This window comes from Chlorocebus sabaeus, chromosome 8 (assembly GCF_047675955.1).
Source record: "Chlorocebus sabaeus isolate Y175 chromosome 8, mChlSab1.0.hap1, whole genome shotgun sequence".
In the NCBI taxonomy this organism is placed as follows: domain Eukaryota; kingdom Metazoa; phylum Chordata; class Mammalia; order Primates; family Cercopithecidae; genus Chlorocebus; species Chlorocebus sabaeus.
In genome coordinates this window covers 27,035,287-27,052,945 of record NC_132911.1, presented here as the reverse complement: position 1 = coordinate 27,052,945, position 17,659 = coordinate 27,035,287, and the positions used below count along the sequence as shown (strand labels likewise).

General features: G+C 49.1%; 1 protein-coding gene across 4 annotated transcripts in view; it reads right to left on the bottom strand.

Annotated features, from left to right (window-relative positions):
- PTK2B (protein tyrosine kinase 2 beta) overlaps positions 1–17,659 on the bottom strand; it is a 133,932-nt gene that overhangs the window by 3,058 nt on the left and 113,215 nt on the right. For 3 of the 4 annotated variants that reach the window (XM_007961988.3, XM_007961989.3, XM_007961990.3), the window contains exons 19-30: positions 17,387–17,487; positions 17,129–17,218; positions 16,088–16,292; positions 13,546–13,654; positions 12,249–12,314; positions 10,594–10,719; positions 5,520–5,666; positions 5,337–5,372; positions 4,911–4,935; positions 3,248–3,294; positions 2,118–2,255; positions 1,800–1,880 (exon numbers count right to left, since the gene is read on the bottom strand). In XM_007961988.3, coding sequence (XP_007960179.1) covers positions 1,800–1,880; positions 2,118–2,255; positions 3,248–3,294; positions 4,911–4,935; positions 5,337–5,372; positions 5,520–5,666; positions 10,594–10,719; positions 12,249–12,314; positions 13,546–13,654; positions 16,088–16,292; positions 17,129–17,218; positions 17,387–17,487 — 1,171 coding nt within the window. The remainder of the gene's footprint in view (positions 1–1,799; positions 1,881–2,117; positions 2,256–3,247; positions 3,295–4,910; positions 4,936–5,336; positions 5,373–5,519; positions 5,667–10,593; positions 10,720–12,248; positions 12,315–13,545; positions 13,655–16,087; positions 16,293–17,128; positions 17,219–17,386; positions 17,488–17,659) is intronic. The other variant, XM_007961992.3, reaches the window with a different exon arrangement.

Here is a 17,659-nt window from a genome sequence, read left to right as displayed (position 1 = left end):
GATCACCAATCATCAACCATAATCATACTGAAAACGTTTGAAATATTGTGAGAATTACCAAAATGTGAAGAGACACAAAGTGAGCACGTGCTCTTGGAAAAATGCCACCAATAGGCTTGCTCATTGTACGGTTGCCACAGATGTTCAATTTGTGAAAAATGAGATATCTGGGAAGTGCAATGAAAGCAAAGTGCAATAAAATGAGGTGTGCCTGTTCGTAGCTGGTGCCCAAGAGGTATTTACAAATGAAGTAGATGAATGAATGAATGGGTTGGCATCCCAAGGGTAAGGAGCTCTTAACTGAGATGAGACAGCCCCACGGCCCCACCTAGGGCTCCTGCATGGGTTGTCACTGCCCCTGAGAGAGAGGCCAGGAATTGGCCCAAACTCTCCTGCCTTCTCCTGCCTTGGGCAGCCACTGACAGTAGGGACAGTGGCGGGATGTGGTACTCATCTGTGCCGCAGGGCTGGCCGCTGGGAAGCAGGGGATCAAAGGGCTCCAGACGGACAATCAACAAACATCCCATGGCACTGTATTGTGTGCCTATGGCTTTGGCAACTAATTACCAGAAATTTAGTGGCACAAAACAACACGGATTTATTGTCTTATAGTTCTGAAGGGCAGAAGTCTGAAGTGGGTCCAACTGGGCTAAAGTCAAGGTGGCCACAGGGCTGGTTCTCCCTGGAGGCTCCAGAGGAGAACCTGTTCCTCGCCTTCTCCAGCTCCAAGAGGCTGCAGCCTTCCTTGGCCTGCGACCTCCTTCATCCATCACATCTGTCACTCTGACCGTGTGTATCTTGTCACACACTGCCTCCCCCTTGTTTTATTTATTTATTGTTTTGAGATAGGGTGTCGCTGCTGCCCGGGCTGGAGTGCAGTGGTGTGACCACGGCTCACTGCAGCCTCCACCTCCTAGGCTCAGTCTATCCTCCCACCTCAGCCTTCTGAGCAGCTGGGACTACAGGCACAGGCCACCACACCCAGCTAATTTTTGTATGGTTTTGCCATGATGACCAGGCTGGTCTCAAACTCCTGAGTTCACGCAATTCACCTGCCTTGGCCTCCCCAAAGGTTGGCATTCTAGATGTGAGTTGCCACACCCAGCCAGTGTTGTCACAGAGATCCCTGTAAGATCAGGACCCCTGATCCCGGGATCTCTGTGACAACACTGGGCCCAGTCTGATAACTGAGCACAATCTCCCAATCTCAAGGTTCTTAACTTTATCACATTTGCAAAGTCTCTTTTGCCATGGAAGGGGGCATGTTTCCAGGTGCCAGGGCTTAGGATGTGGACATCTTTGGGGGCCTTTACTCTCCCTACCGCAGGTACTATCTCGTGGAGCACCAAGAGTCTTGTTTTGATTTTCAGTGATTGTTTCTCATTTAAATAAAGAAAATCAGATTAAATAATTAAAGAAACCTTAAGTGCTATTTCTATGACTCATCCATGTTAATCTTAACACAGACGGCAAGGCAACCAGACAAACGATAATAGGAGGGGGGAAAGGAAGGTGTGTCCCCTTTAGCACAACCTCAGTAAGAATTCACTGCCATCATCTGGAGACCTGAACTAGGAAATCCCCGCTAGCATCTGACCAGGTCCCTGGGTGCCCTCTCAGCCCTCTGGTGGTAGCTGATGGAATGAGCCACACAGAACCCACCTGGTGGGGACTCAGTGGACAGACATGATGTTGCCCAGGCAGCCCTCGTGAGCCTCTCATGGAAGCATAAGCAGGAACAGGTGGGGGTGCAGGAGCAAAGCAACAGCCTATGGCGCTGTCTGGGATAGGACACTCACCTCTGTCCGTGAAGACGACGGCAAGGAAGGCAGGAGATCATCCACGCTCCCGATGAGCTTCCGCAGGGTAAGCCCCACGTTCTGAGGAGAGAAAGGGGCAGGATGGCTACCACTCATGGCTTTTGGAGACAGCCAGGTTTCCCCTGGGGAGAGCTCTCCTGGGGTGGTGCTTGGCCCCATGAGTGGCCTGGGACTCAATTCCCCTGGCCCAGCTTGCTCTAACAGGATCTGCTGGGCCAGCCAACACGAAGCGCAGTTCTCCTTCCTTCAGGGCGGAGTTGAGCTGCCTCCACCTCCCCGACCTGGCCCTGCTCTCACCTTCACCACCACCACATAGCCCTCGGGGGGCAGCTGACAGAGCTCATTCTTGAGCTCCAGCACAGCCCGCACCAGCTCCATGACATTGAGGTACACCAGGTCATCGGTCCGGTCCAGGTTAGCTGTGGGCTGGATGGACTGAGGGGAAGACACAGATGGCTAGTGAGTGGAGGAGAGCCAGAGGCGTGGCACCATTCTCTCCTGGGCAGGCACCACTGCGGCCAACTCCACCACCAGCCCAATTTGAAAGGACTATTCTCTAGAACAATCATGCCCTGTCCCATGATGCATTGCCCCTGTCCACTTCTGGGGCAGTTTCCAGCCAGGGAGCCTTAACGAAATACTAGTGGTAGCCTCACAACAGACTAATAGAACCACCGCCTGGACATAGGGTGCAGGTAGGCTTTTTTTTCTTTGAAGAGACAGGGTCTCACTCTGTTGCCCAGCCTGGAGTATAATGGCACAGTCATAACTCACTGCTGCCTTGACCTCCTGGGCTCAAGCAATCTTCCCGCCTCAGTCTCCTGAGTAGCAGGCATGCCACCAAGTCCAGCTAATTTTTAAAAAAATTTTTTAGTAAAGACGGGTTCTTGCTATATTGCCCAGGCTGGTCTTGAATTCCTGGGCTCAAGCAATCCTCCTGCCATGGCCTCCCAGAGTGCTGGGATTACAGGTGTGAGCCACTGCACCTGGCCTGTGCAGAGGGTTTCAAAGTTCCTTGGGTGATTGTAATGGACAGCCAAGGCTGAGAATCACTGTTCCAGAGGAAAGAAAGCCAGCACCACCCCAGATGGATGTAAGAAAAATGGGTGCTGGAAACCAAGTGAGGAGGCTCAGAAGAGGAAGGGAGCCCACATCCCTTTCCCTGAGGCTGGACCAGGGAGTTCTACTCCAAGTCTGGGAGGGGGATGAAGGGTGGGAGATTGGTTCTTCCTCTTGCTTTTTCATGAATTAGCTGTGTGGCCTTAGGCAAGGCACCCCACCCCACTCCCCCTGCCCCGGGCTTCATCTGTATAATGAGGACACTGCACTGGATTCTGAGAACTGTGAAGCTTTCATAGTCCATGGTCTTCAGTCTTGTGCAACTCTCACTCTCATTTCTTATCAGTTTCAGCGGAGCCAACACATACCTGCGCGCCCAGCCTTGGGGGCTTCTGTGGGGGCCCTGTGAACTCCACTGCAACAAAAAGAACAGCAAGTGGGGGGCAGTTCTCAGCACTCCAACCCTTCCCTTCATACCTGCTGACATCAAATGAACCCCCTCCCCTCTACCACCAGGAGACCTCAGGGAAATTAACTCTGAATCCAGGAAGCAGGAAGGAGAAAGAACCTCCTGGTCTCTCTGGTTTTGCAGTAGTCAGGGATAGCACTGTTGTCCCTTTTATAGGAAGAAAAAGGCAAAGTCCCAGCAAGATGCGGGGATTGCAGTGGTGCCCCAGCTCTGGCTTGGGGTTCCTGCCTGATGGACACAAGGCCTGACGGACAGTACTGGGTCATCTGAAGGGAAGAAACCTCTCTCTGAAGCCAGCAGGTGTCTGTGGTGCCCCTGCCCTGGGGAGACAGCAGCTCATGGAGTAAATTTGTGTGGATTCTCTAATGGTTTTCCCGGAGTGTTTGGGGCTGAAGGAAGCAAAATTGCAGCAGAAGCATGCTATTCACTCCCACTTTGAAGAGCAAAGACATACACAAGTCCACTCAGCACACTTTGTTCCATTTTTTTTTTTTTTTTTTTTTTTGAGACAGGGCTTGCTCTGTCACCGCGGCTGGAGCACAGTGGTGTGATCACAGCTCACTGTAGCCTCAACCTTCTAGGCTCAGGCAATCCTCCTGCCTCGGCCTCCTGAGCAGCTGGGCTTGCAGGCATGCATCACTATGCCTAATATTCTTAATCTTTTGTAGAGATGAGGTCTTGCTATGTTGCCCAAGCCAGTCTCAAACTCCTGTGCTCAAGTGATCCTCCCACTTCAGCCTCCCAAAGTGCTGGGATTACCGGTGTGAGCCATCACACCTGGCCTTCTATTCTCACCTCTGCCACCAAAGAGCTCTGCGACCACCCCAGGCAGCTCACACTCCCAGGGCCTTAATTTTCATTTGTAAGATAAGAGAGTGAGCTCAGAAGGGACCCTAAAGTCAGAAGACTTGGGTTCAAATCTGAGCTTTGCTAACTATTAGCTGTGTGACTTTGGATAAGTTACTTAACCACCTTGTACCTCAGAAGATAATAAATGGTCCCAGGCCCATGTCTGACTTGTGTCCAGTTCTGTGACTGCTGTCATCCTGCTCCTCCTCAGTGCCACCCCTCCAGGCCCTGGGCTTACTGCTGGCTCTTCCCTCCCTGCCTTCAACAGGGTCTTCCGGAGAGAGCCTGAGGGCTCAGCTGCCCCTCCCACTTTCTCTCCTCTGTCCCTCAGGCCTACAGAAGATGAATCTGAACTGGGAGAGGCAGGTGGCACTGCTTAACTTTCCCCGCAGGAGCCTCTGACAGAGCAGGAAATAAGGAAGAGAGAATTCCCAACTCCTCCAAACTAATGCAGGAGGGGGATGACTTGAGGAGGGGCCTGAGGATGTGGCTGCTGAGAGAGAGATGGGCAGGGCGCTGGACAGGGAGAGGAAGGGGGTGGAGGGAGTGGAGGAGAAGCTGGCCCGCCCCATGTGCTCTGAATTAAATCACAGCTGATGCTGCAGGAAACGCAGACAGACTCTTCTGCTCCCTGCCCTGGGCGGTGGGCAAGGATGGTGGTTCTGAGCAAGGTGCCAAGTGGAAACCCCCCGAAGAAGGGCGGGAACACTCACTGTAGCCGACCTCCTTCTCTGGCGTCTGGAGGAAGGAGGAAAGAGAGCGTGAACGTCACTCATGCGGCTCTGGAGACAACCCCCTCCCCCGTTACCCATTCCCCAGTCCCTCCACTGTGTGTTTAGAGATTATAGCCGTGGGGTCAGGGGTGCTTCTGGGAGCAGCTTGTGACCCAAAGCTACCATTCTGGGAGGCCGAGGGGCCTTGGGGAGGGCCACAGACAGCGTTAAGGGTGCAATCACAGGAGACTTCAGGAAAAGGGCCACGTAGGGGTTGGCGGAAAAGGAAAAGACACCCTCCCAACACGGGAAGCCACTGAGGAGGAGCTGGGCAGGCCCGGGGGTAGGAGCAAGGGTGGGGTCCTATGGTGGACGAGGCCTTCCCAGGCCTTGGCATGAAGGAAGAGGCCTCTCCTGGTGACTCACCAACGGGGACTTATCATTCATATAAACCATGGGGTCCTGCAGAGGAAGAAACAAGAGCAAAGGACTTAGAATTCTGGAGCTGAAAGCACCAAGAATTCAGGGGACCCTTGCCCCAGCCACCTGGGGAGGTGGAAGAGGACACAGATGGGTGCAGGGCACCGACATCCTTCCTGGGGTGCTCACCAGGGACTTCTCCTCCTGCCTGAGCCACTGGTAGTCCTCCACCATCTGCTTCTGCTGCTTGTCCAGGATTTGTCGCATCTTGATCTTCTCGGCCTCCCACAGCTGCTGGGCCTCTTCTCGGCTGCTGGGTCGGATGAAGTCCTCCTCCTAGGAGGACGGCAGAGAGAAGGGAGAGGATGCAATGAGCCCTGCTCTCAGACTCAGGCAGGGACAGTCCTCTGAAGAACCTCATGGCAGCAGCAAGCCTTGGCCTGGCCAGCTGCTTTTTTCTCATAAGTTTGTTCTGAAACCCAGAGCTATATGTGCAGATGGTTACCGGGTATCAACCCGAAGCATGTGCCTGCATTGCAATGTGATACCAAACCCAAGAACCCATATTGCTCAACATGTGCTGTATTCAAATGATTACATGATCTGCTCATGATATTTTGTCAAGTGACCGCTCTACTATTATCTCAGTATTTGTGATGGTTGCTGTCATTTAATAGATTTAAAAAAGAAAACTATAATCTCAGTGTTTGTGATGGTTGTTGTCATTTAATAGATTTAAAAAAGAAAACCTATTAAAGTCTATTAAAATCTACTAAAAGCATCCAAAGGGTTTCCAAGGGGCTGGCTTTGCTTAGCTGGAGAGCATCACACCCTTCTGATGCTATCTCCACCTAAGGACCAAGGTGGCAGGTCTGGAAGCTTTGAGAGACAGAGGTGCTGCCTCTAGCCTCACGGCGTGCAGTCCCACGTGTGTCCATGAATGAGCAGAGCCTGAGAGAACAAGCAACAGCATGCACCCACCAATCATGCCTTCCTGTTAAGACATACTCTTTATTAAGATAATAGCTTGGGTTATTTAACTAAATGTTAGGAGAAATGCATGAGCTAAGGGATAAAATAGGAACAAAATTTCATGAAATACAGCACTACAGAGATAAGATAAATGCAATCATAGCTTGAGTTATTTAACCAATGATTAGAAGAAATGCATGAACTAATAGATAACATGAAAAACAAAATTCAAAGAAATATAGTTTGATAGAGATAAGATAAATGTTTCCTCTCCCTAGATCTAGTAATCTAACTCTTGCCTTAACTTACCTCTAGGGCATTGGACCTATTCATAGTTTTAGCTGCTAGTTCCTAAATAGAAAGTATTCCATGTCTTCCTATTTTCCTTCAATCTTCCCCCACGGTTCATTTGTATAAATATCTGCTCAGTGCCTCTAAACTATTTTTCTCTTGTTGTGCAGCACATGGTGACCCTGGCCTCCTGGACAGATGGAGGAGGAATATTATTGGCATCCTTTTCATTGCACAAAGCCCAGGAGTTGCCTTTGCTAGGGCAGGATTTTTCTGTGACATCTAAGCTGGCAGGGCTCTCAGTTCCTTGCCTTTGAAGTGGCCATTTGCATACAAGTCACTTGCAGAAGATGCTAACAATTATCTCTATCTACTTTTAGCAAGCAATAATCCCTACCAAGCCTCTTAAAAGACTTTCCTCACTAAGCTATACAAAACACACTTGAATATTACAATATGGTTTAAAAGTGGTTATATTGGGATGTTTTACTTAGTGCATACTGAGCTTCAATTACTAACCTCAATTTCTAATCACACGTTTCCCCACAAGTTAGGTTCCTTGCTGAAATATTCTTTATTCATTAATCTATTCAACAATTATTTATTAAGCAACTACTATGTGGCAGGGCTGGGTGCTGGGAGGACAGTGATTTTAAACTGTACAATATTCTTGTTCTCATGAGGTTAAGTAAATACTAGTTAGACCAGGGCTCCTCAACCTGAGCACTGTTGACATTTGGAACCAGACAAATCTTTATTTCCAGGGCAATTTCCTGTACATTGTAGGATGCTGAGCAGCATCTCTGGTCTCCCCACAATATATGCCTATAGCACCTCCCCAGTTGTAACAAAAATGCCTCTAGACATTGTCAAATGTCCTCTGAGAGGGAAAACAACTTAGCTGAGAACCACTGAGCTAGACTTTATTTTAGGAAAACAGATTCCAGCATTTAAGAGTATTTTATAATCATGGAATTGATAAAAATGAAATAGGTTTTGTTGATCAGAGGCTGATACTCCAAAATGAGGACATTTTAAGGCCATAAAAATCCCCAGTTAAATGTCAACACCTGCAGACACAATGGCATGGCTGCCCCAGGCTGTTGACAAACAGTGACAAACAGGAACTCAGTGTCAAAAGTTCTAAATATAGAGCTAGGGATTTCTGGATGTGAGAAAAATGTGTGGGTTAAGGAAGAATATGGTACCAGTACTCTTCATATCAGTATGGTACTTAATATACTGGTTAAGTACCAGTGGGATGAGTTACTAGAATCAAGAAAATTCTACAAGCATTTATAAGTATTTGTAAGTTTATAAGTGTTGAGAGAAGATTCCACCACTAAAATGCCTAGCATGCCCCAGGCCTGATCATACCATGTATTTTAACAAACACGGATTAGGAGACATCCTGATGCCTTCCAATTTCATAATAAAACTCAAGGAGAAAAATGAACACTTAAAAAAGTGGAATCTCTTTGAGGTTGGTTTTGCTGAAATGCGTCTCCAATATTCTTATTAGATAATGGATACTTACATTGCTAATTACATTCTATTCGTAAAAGGAATTGGGTACTCATGGTGTTTTAAAATGACTCTTGTAAGTTGTGACACCTTCCATAATTTGGCTATGACCCATCTGTTGGCCTTATTTCAACATCCACAAGTACCCTTCCTGTTGTAGTCCAACAGTTCTTGCACTTGTCCTGTGGTTTCCCACCACTCAGTCTTGGCTCCTACTGAAGCCTCTGCCTCTTCTATTTCCTGAATCTCAGTTTCCTCCTGTCCACATCTTTCCCATCTTTCAAGGCCCAGCTTTTAAATAGAAGCTGGAAAGGGTTATCCTCCTCTCTGAACTCCCACTTTGTGATACCCACGACCTTCTGGCTTGTATCACAGGTAAGTGTGTACCTGGCCTGATCTTTCTGGTCGACTGTAAGCGCTTTGAAAGCAGAGCCTCCCTCCTTCAGCACCGAGGACAGCGTCCACCAGTCACAGCAAGCCGTACTGTTTATTGAATTGTATTATTTTTATTTTATTTTATTTATTTTTTTGAGACAGAGTTTTGCTCTGTTGCCCAGGCTGGAGTGCAGTGGCGTGATCTTAGCTCACTGCAACCTCTGCCTCCCAGGTTCAAGTGTTCTCCTGCCTCATCCTCCCGAGTAGCTAGGATTACAGGTGCACACTACCACACCTGACTAATTTTTTGTATTTTTAGTAGAGAGGGGGTTTCACCATGATGGCCAGGCTGGTCTCAAATTCCCGACATCAAGTGATCCACCCGCCTTGGCATCCCAAAATGCTGGGATTACAGGCATGAGCCACCGTGCCCAGCCTTGAATTGTATAATTTTTAAAGCTCAATTGTGAGGTCTTCAAGAGAGAGACTGCTGCCATCCCAACGCTGGTATGGCATCCCACAGACTCCCTGATGAGTCAGGCTATAGAGCCACTCAGTAGAAAAGTTGTTTTTCTGGGAAAACCACCTCTGAATTTTTGTTAAATGCTTCCAAATGCTTTGTGAGGAGCCTATTATACCTTCTCAGCATTCTACCTGGAAGAGACGTTCTCAGTGTTTCTATCTGTGTCATAAAATGGAGCTTATATTTTTAACTTTTTTGGGTTTGTTTATTTAAAGACATGCTCATTATGTTCTTTTAGGCAGATTTTCCTTATGGCAATTACTTCTAAAGCCCTGATACAAAAGGTCTTTTTTCCTACTACACAATCTCTTTATGGAACTGAACAAGGTCCTTGTGGAGAAGCAGGAATCGGATAAAGGCAATGCTACCCCTCAAATGTGCAAATAGCTTCATTCTAAAATAACACAATTTAAAGCAAAACTTACTAAAACAATCAATTATGAATAGAGAGTCAAAGGCAGGAGGGTGGAGGAACTGAACACGGCCTAAATTATAGCACATGCTTAAAAATGTAGTTTTATTATTGTTAAGCACATGCAAAGACAGAAATTGGTTAAATTAATATAAAAGAGAAACACGAGGTAGGTCAGAGGAAAATTTATTTCACAGAAAATCTTAGTGCCTGGAATTCTAAGTTATCATGCTCATTTCAAAATTCTACTAAATTAAGCATAATGGCACGAAAGTAATATCAGCATACTTGCCTATATCTTCCAAATATGTTATGATAAACATCTAATTTTTTCAAAAAAAAGTTTAGTCATGTTCAGTGAGCCTGAAATACTATGCATGTATGCAGAGTTAGAGCTAAAATAAGTGTTTTAGTGTGTTTTAGTTGGTTTAGTAACATACATCAAGTGTTCATGGCAACTGACCACCAGGGGCCATTTGTATGGAAGAAGGTGGTTGGTGACCAGTGGGCATCTGGTTATAAGCAGAAGTGTCTTTTTCACACAAGACTTGACAATCAGAAGCCAGCCATGAAGCACTCAGGGCTTCACCAGCAGTTAACAACACCCAGTGACAAAGAGCTAACAAGAGAGGTGGCTTAGGCCCCTGCTCTAGCCAGTTAATGAGCCTGTATTCCCACTGACTCTAAACTCCTCACCCAGCAGCAACCTGAATGAAAGCAGAAGGGAAAAAAGCCACAAGGAAGCCTTTCCTTTGACTGAGGAGAGATTTCATACCCAAAGCCATCAGGTAGGAAGGATCCTTTACTCAAGCACCACTAAGCTGTGCTGTGCCCTGCCTAGGAGCCTCCATGCTGCCAGGGATCTCCCTACCCCTGGGGCTCAGGAGAGGGAGAGATTTGTATATCTCTAGCCATAGCACCAGCATGGCCAAGGGCAGGTTAGGTCCAGCTGGTGTCCTCCAGAGCAGGGCCTGGTGTGGCCGCCAGCCTCTGATGTGTTTGCAAAAGGAAGGAACTCAGAGAGTTCCCGCTTGGTGGCCTGACTGGTGCAGGGGAGCAGGGAGGGCCCTCCTGAGCTGAGGACATGGGGTTTCCAGTGTCCCTGGCCACCACCCTCCAGCAGCCTCCTCAGTCCGGGCAGGGACCAGCATGCAGAGCCCTCTTACCCGCATGCTGTGGCGTTTGAAGACATTGTGCCGGTGGAGAGGTGGGGTGTGCAGTGAGTTAACGGGAGATGGATACTCCATAGGGCTGGTGAGCGTAGGAGAGCTGGCACACAGACCCTCAGGGACCTATTCAGGAAAAGCAAAGAAGCACAAGGCACGGGACAAAGCGAGAAGGTGGACAATTAGCTGCTACAAACATGAGCACAAAGAAACCACGCGTGAGCACCATGGGGGATAGGGCTTGCTCTCCAGGAGTTAATAAAGAACACGACATGGGCCTTCCATTGCTCCGAGAGAGATGGTGGAGCAGCGTGGCCTCTCATTCATCTAACATTCCCCCACGATGCTCTGCACACAGTGGGGTCCACGCTGGTTACTGACCCACTGAGACCAGGGTTCCTCCCTCAGGACTCTTTAGAAAACAGTTATGTTTCAGTTGCATGACAAACTGACTGATGTAGTTAACACACCGATTTATAGAGATATGTATGAATTATTTTTTAAAAATTCAGACAGGCTCTTGCTCTGTTGCCCAGGCTGGGATGCAGTGGTATGATCATAGCTCACTGCAGCCTTAAACTCTTGGCCTCAAGTGATCCTCCTGCCTCAGCCTCCCACATAGCTGGGACTACAGATGCATGCCACCATGGCTGCCTTGAATTTTTTTAAAATTAAAAAATAACTATATCACAATTTTATTATTCTTTGCTTTTAGAGATGGGGTCTCACTATATTGCCCAGGCTGGTCCCAAACTCCTGAGCTCAATCAATCCTCCCATCTCACCCTCCTTAGTAGCCAGGACTACAGGTGTGTGCCACCCCACCTAACTCTCTGTTTTAAATATCACATATGGGTATATTTCTTTTTTCTTTTTTCAGAACAATGTTTCCATCTTCTGAATCAAGCTTTCTCTTCACATGAAGAGGATTTATCTATTAGTCCTTAGATGGTCTTGTTTCAGCACTCAGGCATTTCCTTGAGAACAAATATAGGACCATGGGACACCACCTTTCTATAAAGGGCACCAACTAAATGGACATTATTTCTAGTGGTTGAGGGGATCAATTTTTGAGCAGTGACTCTGAGCTGGGGGATGCAAGAGAAGAAATAAGAGGAGACTGGACTCCCTCTCTCCTAGAGTCAAGAGAGACACAGAACAGAGACGTTCAGGGTCAGGAACCCACAGCTTGGGAAAGAGTCATGGTTGGGGATAATGGAGCTGGGAGAAAGCTCAGGTAAAACCCTGCAGTCTCTTCAGTGGCCACCCAGGTTCTGGATGGGGCCTCTTTGGGGAGCCCCATGGAACCACTCCATTTGTTGGGGAATATTCCCTGGGATTTCTTTTGGGAAGGAGGCCATGGAGGCCTTATATGTGGGGAGAGAGCAGCAGGCAGGCACACAAAGCAGCAGACGCTGTAGACAGAGGGATGGGGCTTAAGGGAGGTCTCAGCTGAGCACAGCCTGGGAGACCAGTATTTTAATTCTTGTGATCTGAGTCTGCATTCTGTTCTGGATGCCAAAGAAGAGTAAACCTAGGCAATCTCCATCACCCAAGTGAGTGACAGCTGCTCCTCTAAGGCACAAGAATGGAGTTTCAGGAAGGACCTGGATGAGAGGCAGACCTGAAGTTCCCATCATCTGGTTCTATTTTTACCTGGAACTGCAGCTTCGGAGCCAGGAGGTTGGTTTGCGGAGGGGGTCTGTACTTAGGTCGGCTGGGCTGGAGAGAGAACACAGATGGGTCAGTTTCTGTCCCTCTCCTTGAGTGAACACAACTCACTAAAGGGAACATCAGGTCAAAGACACTTCAGACTTGTTCTGAAGGAAGGAAAGTTGAGGGACAAAGCTGTCATGAAACTCCTTTTGCATCCATTTATTGAGCACTGATTATCTACTGAGTGGTGGAGGGTACAAAGAAGCCACCTCGCTGCCCTCCTGGGGCTCTGGCTAATTGGAGGGTTAATGATCGGTACATTGTTGCCTCCCTATATGTCGGAGCACCCGCCAAGTCAGAGCTCCAGAGCCACAGGCATGCAGAGGTAGGAGCTCACCAGGGGCTTGGGCACTCACAGAAGCCGCATGGAGGAGATGAACACTGAGCCAGGCCCGAGGGGAGGGGTGGGACACGCCAGGTAAGAGGGACAAGTGAGAAAAGGCCTTAGATGGGATCAGACATTGTTATGGACTGAATATTTGTCCTCCTTTTCGATCTGCATGTTGAAGCCTGAACCCCCAATGTGATAGCATTAAGGAAGTGCAGGTTTTTGGAGGTAATTAGGGTTCGATGAGGTTATGACGATGGAGCCCATGATAGGATTAGTGCCCTCATAAGAAGAAAAAGAAAGATGACTTTGTGTCTGCCAGGTGAAAACATAGTGAGAAGGTGGTTGTCTGTAAGCCAGTCAGAGAGCCCTCACAATAAACCAAAGCCTTGATCTTGGACTTCCCAGCCTCCAGAACTGTGAGAGATAAACATCTGTTGTTTAAGCCACTTGGTCTGTGGTCCTTTTGTTGCAGCAGCTCCAGTTGACTAGGACAGGCATGGCCTCTCAGACCTACCCACCTAATGGCAGCAGGGCCCTGGTTCCTGAGCTCAGGGTGGCCATGGGGGGTATAGATGTAGGGACTAGACCTAAAAGACCCAGGATACTTCCCATCCATGTGTCCTCATGGGGATCTCATTTGTTCCTAAGAAAACACCTAGAAGAGAAGCCCAGCCTCTCAGGGAACCCTTTTGAGGAATGATTCTTGACCCACAAGGTGGCTGCTATCTCTAAGTCCACCTGCCAGGGCACTGATGTGACACGCTGATAGTGATGGTGGATGCCGGGTGAAGGACTGAGAGAGGGCTGTAGGGGGCATTCTGCCTGTGCAGTAAGGGGGGCAAGGATCAGACAGGGACCTGGCTCTGCTTTGACTCACAGGATCCATGAGTCCACGGCTTGGCTTACCTTGGGTGGGGGCTCCTGGAAGGCTGTGGGCTCCAAGATTTTAGGGGTTCGGTAGCGAGCATTCCTCTCTTGCTCCATGGCAATGTCCTTCTCCATCTGATAAATGTCACTGCAGTGAGTCAGGTCAGATAAGGAGAGAAACAAGGTCAAAGTGAGACGCTCCTTGGGGCTCCTCTTTGTACTCCGTGGAAGCCCAGAGAGGCCTGGGCAAGGCTGCTAGGTCCCATTTCTGTTTCCATCTCCACTGCAGAGTGGCCTGGGGAAAGCCCCCTGAGACAGGCTTGAATATGGGCCCTGAGGCCACACTGAAGTTGGGAGGATCACAGGAATGGATCCTTGTTGAGCCAGTCCCAGTCCAAACATGCAGTAGGAGTCTGACTGCAGCCCCACTCCCCAGGCCTTGTGCCCTCCTGGGCTTGTGATTGGCACCAAACCCTTATGTAGATTTCCAAAGTCCCAGCCAACTTCATGGCCCTGGCCTAGAATCTACACCTCCTATTTCTCATTAAACATTCCCCAACGCATCCCTGGTGTGTGCTAATGAGGCATGTGGGTTCACTCCCAGGCTAGCCATGTGCACGCCTCTCACCTTTCTTACCCAATCCAGTGCTCCTAACCTGGAATCACAGACCCCAGAGGACTCTGGAATTATTACTGCCCATGAATCCACATGTTCATATGGGTAGCAAGTATTATATACTACTGAATATGTGACACTTAATACTATATTTTCAAGTGTGTATGTATTTTAAAATGCATTATATAGCCCACTATATTTTGTTCAGCAAAAGATTTTAAAAATATAATTATTGTTACACAGAGACACTCAAAATTTGAATTAGAAGGGCCTTTCCTCCCTGGAACACTGATCAAATCCCTTCTGAACTCTAAGGAGGAAGTGTCAGGTAGTGGCCTGAGGAAGCAACCTGGGGTCTTCTGAGTCTTTCGGTGTTTTCCAGATCACACCAGAAACCAGCTCCCACCTCCACTTGTGGCGGGGGCCTGGCCGGTACCTCTGATGGGAACATCTCTCAGCCCAGGAGATCGTGGGAACACCTCTCAGTTCAGGAGATGACGGGAACACCTCTCAGCCCAGGGGATGAAGGGAACACCTCTCAGCCCAGGAGAGGCGCCTGCACAGCTCCCTGTGGCTCTCAAGGCCTCAGAGTGAATCAGAACCCCCAGCTCCATGCCCCCAGGGCTTTTACCCTCCCAAATTACATCTTTCAAATACTTTTATCCTGTAGCCCTTTGGCTTCTCAAACCTCCCATACAAGGGACCAACAGAGGAGTCTAGAATTAACTGGGAGGCTCACTGAAGGGATAGACAGGAACAGAGAGGCCTTTTAAGCCAGAGGTTTTGCAGATGATGTTGAAGGCCCCGCCCCACAGAAAACATGCAGGGTCACCCCCAGTGCCCCTGGCCTGGGCATTGCTGGCATCCCCTGGGGTGCCTCCCCACCAGGCAGTTTTCAGGGGCTGTTTTCTTGCCCTAAAATTGAACAAGGCAACATGTTGACTACAGTATTTAAAAATCACAATATCTCAAGTCAATTAAGTTCCAGACTCCATAAAGTAGGGTTCAGCAAATGAGCCCAGAGGGCAAATCTGGCCTCTCATCCATTTTTGTATGGCCCCAAATGAAGAATGATTTTCACATGGTTTCAATGACTGAAAAAACTAAAAGACAAAAAATATTTTATGACACATGAAAATTATTTGAAATTCAAATTTCAGCATCCAAAATGACATTTCACTGGAGCCCAGCTACACCCATTCATTGATGTATTGTCTATGGCTGTTTTTGAGCAGCCATAGTTAAGAGAGTGAGCAGTTCTGGCAGAGACTTGCATAAACTGCAAAGCCCCAAATATTCACTATTTGGCCCTTTATAGAAAATGCTTACTGACTCCTACCCCAGAGGAAGCCAAAAGAAGTCAGATCTCCTGCAGGAGGGCTAATGGCAGGCTTGCCACCAAGAAAACTGGAGGACACTGAACCTCTGACACAGATGACCTTCTTCCCCAGTGACCTCCCCAGACCTAGGGAATCATGGCTCCTAGGCACCGACGGGCCGTCAGGTCCCTTATCCCCCATTCAGAAGGGAGAGGTGGCCCCTGGGTTATAGTCTTGAATAACAGGTCAAAGATCACTTCCTTCCTTGCTATATGGGAGGAAAGATCAAAGTCGAGAGACGAGGCGAGAGGAAAGCAGCTGGGACGCCTCAACACCACAAAGAGCACAGGCACTTCAATGAGAGTCTGGCTCAGGCTTCTAAGTCTAACCTAGAAAACATTTTCTGAGCACATCCTATGAACAAGGCTCTGTGCTCTGTGTTGACAGATGCCCAGATAAGCCAGGCTTCCCCAGGGCCGCCTTATCTCTAAGCTCATATCTGACAGTGAACCTGGCTTCAGCCTCCCGTCCTTGACCCTGGCCTGTCTCATTTAGGGAGATGTGGTGCAAATGTCTCTGTGTGCTGGTCTTGCTCCCTAGTGCAGCCGGGTGGGCCCCCAGCCCACAGCCCACACTCCATGCTTACCTGAGGCTGCACACTAGCTCGGTGAAGCGGGGCCGGTCACTGGGGTCGTAGTCCCAGCAGCGGGTCATGAGGGTATAAAGGACTGGTGGACAGAGGTCGGGCTTGGGCAGCCGGTCCCCTTTCTCCAGCACCCCGATGACATCCTTGTTCTCCAACCAGAAGAACGGCTGCTTCCCAAAGCTCAGGATCTCCCACATGCACACGGCTGGGGTGGAAGGGAGCGTCAGGTCCCGGGTGGGGAGACCAGTCCCTCCCACCCAGGAGCACTGTCACCATTAGTGCTCGGTCTTGACCAGAAGCAGCTCCTGTGGTCCTTCCTCCCCCTCCAGCACCGTGGGGTCCTGCCCACCATGGTGGTCCGCCCGAGGTACAAGTGACCTACATCTGCAGTAAGCGACCTAATACTTTGCTCCCTAGACCCCTGTCAGGGTACTGCAGGATCAACAGGTGGCAGGCATGGCATGTCATTGGGACCACAAGTGTCTTCTCTTAGGAGGGAGGGGAGCCACTGCTTAGTAAAGCTGGAATTGGAAGCCTTGCACCAACGCTTGGTGCCTGTGTGATTGTGGGCAGGCTCCTGACTCACCTGAACCTCAATTTTCTTAACCGGAAAATGAGAGTAATAATAATATTCTACGGGGCTGACTGCGGGAGAACTAAGTGAGATGGTCTGCGGGAGGTGTTCCCTAAGGAGCTGTCTCTATACCTGCCTTTGCTCTCTCCCCTTCCTGCACCTCTCTCAGAACAAGTCACAGAGTTCCATCTTAGTTTCTGGGGCTGGTAGGTGGAGTACACACGTCACAAGAACCTCTTCCAGGAAGATGAGCCTGCATAGCCCAGGCCAGTCCTTAGCCTGGGTCACCCCCCTTCCTACCCATACTGGCCTTCCCTCACTCTGAGACTTCTCAGGGGCCACAGCAAAATTGAACCCTGGGAACGGGAGGTGGAGGTCAGATCCCTGCTCCCTGCACCCACCCCCTTAGCTTGGTTCAGAGGTGAGAATCTGAACTCTTTTTCATACCCTCCCAAATCAGCACTCACCAAACATCCAGACATCACTGGCTGTCGTGAAGCGTCGGAAGTTAATGGACTCTGGGGACATCCATTTGATGGGGAGACGAGTCACAGAGGCTTTGGATGGGCAAAGAGGTTAATTTTTAGGGAGGAAAGATCAGAATTACATTCTACTTTCTGAAGACCCTTAGGCTGGGCTGTGCAACTGTAGACTTCCTTCTTCTAGAATTTTTGGCTTCAGCAACCCCTCCAAGGCCAAAGCAGAGGCTGGGAAGTCCCCCTCACCTTTGTAGTAGTCCTCATCCTCAATGTACCGGGAAAGACCAAAGTCCCCCAGCTTCACACACTCAGGGGAGGCCACCAGGATGTTCCGGACAGCAATGTCCCTGGAAAAAGGGCATCAAAACCAGGATGAGTCACTGCCCACCCCCAAGGGAGCAGGAACACTCAGAGAGACAGACAGACAGATTGAAAAAGAGACCAAGAGTGTAAGCCAGGGACTCTGCCTCCAGAGCAGAACTGGGCAGCTTCTGTGGGTCACTGTCTCCCCCGAGTGGT